Source organism: Phascolarctos cinereus, unplaced genomic scaffold, assembly GCF_003287225.1.
Source record: "Phascolarctos cinereus isolate Bilbo 61053 unplaced genomic scaffold, phaCin_HiC Scaffold_5;HRSCAF=322, whole genome shotgun sequence".
Taxonomy (NCBI): domain Eukaryota; kingdom Metazoa; phylum Chordata; class Mammalia; order Diprotodontia; family Phascolarctidae; genus Phascolarctos; species Phascolarctos cinereus.
Genome location: NW_027555958.1, coordinates 39,407,477 through 39,410,518, shown reverse-complemented (window position 1 = coordinate 39,410,518; position 3,042 = coordinate 39,407,477). Strand labels below are relative to the sequence as shown.

At 51.4% G+C, this 3,042-nt stretch overlaps 1 protein-coding gene across 1 annotated transcript; it reads left to right on the top strand.

Annotated features, from left to right (window-relative positions):
• Positions 1 to 2,098: 2,098 nt before the first annotated feature.
• Positions 2,099 to 2,745, top strand: LOC110192198 (acid-sensing ion channel 2-like). The gene has a single exon (XM_020963211.2). The coding sequence runs from the start codon at positions 2,128 to 2,130 to the stop codon at positions 2,743 to 2,745; it is 618 nt and encodes a 205-aa protein (XP_020818870.1). The 5' UTR covers positions 2,099 to 2,127.
• The last annotated feature ends 297 nt before the right edge of the window (positions 2,746 to 3,042 follow it).

The following is a 3,042-nucleotide window of genomic DNA, read 5'->3' as shown; positions in this document are numbered from 1 at the left end:
CTTATTGGAGTCTACATGAGGCCAGACAGGGAGAGTTTCCTGCTTGGTTCCTGCTGGGGGTGTTATCACCCTCATTAGCAGACCTGGCATCAATAAACAAGCGTTGAGCACACAATGCCACTTGCAGCTTCAAAAAATGACTGAAACACACCCCCAATTTTGGACTGGCTTCAGAAAAAGGCCAGATTGGATCCAAGACACTCTAAAGCAGATCAAAACAAAGGGAGAAATGCTCTCAGCTGCTCTTCTCTCCTCAAACATCTTTCCAAGCCTGTGAGTTGGGCCTTGGATACAGCTACGAGGAGAGCTGAAGCCCCTAGAAGGAACGCCAGGCTGGGTAGGAGGGAACGTTTCAGGTTGGCTAGCAGAGGGGGTCATCCTGTATTTCCTTCTAAGCTTGGCAGTGTAGCCAGAGGTTGACTATTTTATCTCTCTGTTTCTATGTCCCTTGGGAGGTGACAAGGATGTAGGAATACTTTTCCAGGACTGTCTAAACTGACTCCCCAGTCTTGAGCCCTGGAATGGAGCAAGGCACACCTATTTGCCAGCTGGAACTTGATGTCAATGGAGTTTTGGAAACCCAGAGGTCAAATCAGAGCCTCATCCCTCTCTTCAATCCACAGCTGTGCTCCCATCTGGCAAATCCTTAGGAAAACACGCACACACACACACACACACACACACACACACACGCACACACACACACACACACACACACACACACACCACACACACACACACACATGCAAGCTGAGTACATTAAGCCCTACCTGGAGCCCCAGCTGTCACATTCTTTTTCAGGTACCACTTCTTCTGCCAGATACTTAACGGAGATTGGGGGACCACCTGTTGCGATGTCTCTTGCTATGAGGGGGAGCCAGGAGGGAGAACCTGACTTCCCCAAATGCTAGAGATACCCATCAGTTTCTTGTTTCCTGAGCATAACAGGACTTTGATCTGTTCTCCTTAGCCCCATTCTTCCAAAACCCCAAAAGGAAGGATCTTTCCTAGTAACAGAATGGCATTTCCTTACCCATCCCTCCACTTAGATCCAGTCCCCTTGCAAAAAGCTGGAGCCCACACGTTCCATTTAGGCAAGCATCCTGTGGAACAAATCAATAGAGTGCTCACTTCAGGATGACTGTTCCCCACCTCAAGGCTGTAGCCATTCGGTTCCCTGGGAGAGAGGCAGAAAGAGGACAAAATGAAACTTTTTACCTGTGACTAGCATCCATAACCAGAAATCACTCTCCTTCCCCACCTCCCCAAGCTGCTGCATGGGAGTGGGTGGATGGTAGCTTTATCTAGGGACTTCTGTCTCCGTGTATCTCTTCTCTCCGTGGTTATGATTATGGTTTTTTTTTTTTTTAGCCTCTTACATCCCTCTCCCCTGCTCCTAGATCAGCAGCCCTCCTTCGTCTCCGAGGAGGCTGCCTGCTGGCATTTGGAACACTGCCCATCAGAGGAAGCTGGGTAGGAGGGAGGGAGCCAAGGAATGAGCAGGGAAAGGAACAGGGTTCCAGAGTCCAGAACAAGGGCTGGGGGGGAATAGAGCAAATCCAGCCAGTCTCACTGCCTGCCGTGGGCTGTGCTGATGCTCTGCGGTACATCAGCGCATCCAGGCTGACATCCCTGTAGATGCTTAACACAGGGCATTATGTACTGGTTAACAGGCTGGGAGCCGCTGAGAGACTTGTTTTAAGCATTCTCTCTTGCTTGCTTTTAATCTTGTCTCTAGTGGTGTGTGTGTGTGTGCAGGGGAAGGACTTTATTTCCATTGGCTAAGCCCTCCCTTCCCACCCACATCTCTTCCACATCACCTTGGTGTCTCCCCCAAATAAAACCAGCCCTCCTTATCGCACCGAGGAACGAGGTAGAGTTTGAATGGATTTTATATAAACACTCACCCTGCCAAGCGACCGCTGAGCTCCCAGGATAAACTCACAGCATCTGGCCTGGTTCTCTCCTTCTGCTCCCTCCCCCCCACCCTCCCCTCCCTTCCCCTCCCCTACCCCACTCCACTCCACTCATAAATAAGGGTTTAAGCATATTCAGGGGGATTCAAAACTCTCCCTCTCTCTCAATTCACCAACCTGAACTCAGTTTCAGGATTCCAAGAAGGTCCCGATGGATCTCAAGGATACCACCAGTGAAGGCAGCCTGCAGCCGTCCAGCATCCAGATCTTTGCCAACACGTCCACCCTCCATGGCATCCGGCACATCTTTGTGTATGGGCCCCTGACCATCCGCCGCGTGCTTTGGGCTGTGGCTTTCATGGGCTCCCTGGGCCTGCTGCTGGTGGAAAGCTCAGAGCGCATCTCCTTCTACTTTTCCTACCAGCATGTCACCAAGGTAGATGAAGTAGTTGCCCACAGCCTGGTCTTCCCCGCCGTGACTGTCTGCAACCTCAATGGCTTCCGCTTTTCCCGCCTCACCACCAACGACCTGTACCATGCTGGGGAGCTGCTAGCCTTGCTCGATGTCAACTTGGACATCCCTAATCCACACCTAGCTGACCCCACAGTACTGGAGGCCCTGCGGGAGAAGGCCAATTTCAAGCACTACAAACCCAAGGTCTTCAGTATGCGAGAGTTCTTGGAGCGTGTTGGACATGACCTGAAGGATATGATGCTCTACTGTAAGTTCAAAGGACAGGAGTGTGGGCACCAGGACTTCACCACTGTGAGTAACTTGGTTTTCAGTTCTTTTGGGGGTTTTGCTCTCCCGGCCATGAAAGGTGCTTAGGGAGTGGGAGTAACTTGGTTTTGAGGTCCGCTGATACACCAGAGCAGGGCAGCAGGCCATGCCTACAGCGAAGACTAGAAGCTGGGGCAGGCTGGTTGGGCAGTTTTTGAGAGTTTGGCTTGCCAGTGACCAGATTTGTGGAAAGGAGAGCAGCCTGCTGAGTCCCAATATTCTGTTCAGAGTCGTATAGTCTGTGCAGAAGGGAGCTGGAGGTCAGAGAACCCCAGACTCTGAGAGGATCTCTGTGGCATTTCATCTCCAGCTATGTGGGGTTGGCCTTCTAGTCCTCTGAGCTAG

Coding starts and splice junctions, on each gene's coding strand:
- LOC110192198 (XM_020963211.2), top strand. CDS start 2,128: ATGGATCTCAAGGATACCACCAGTGAAGGCAGCCTGCAGCCGTCCAGC.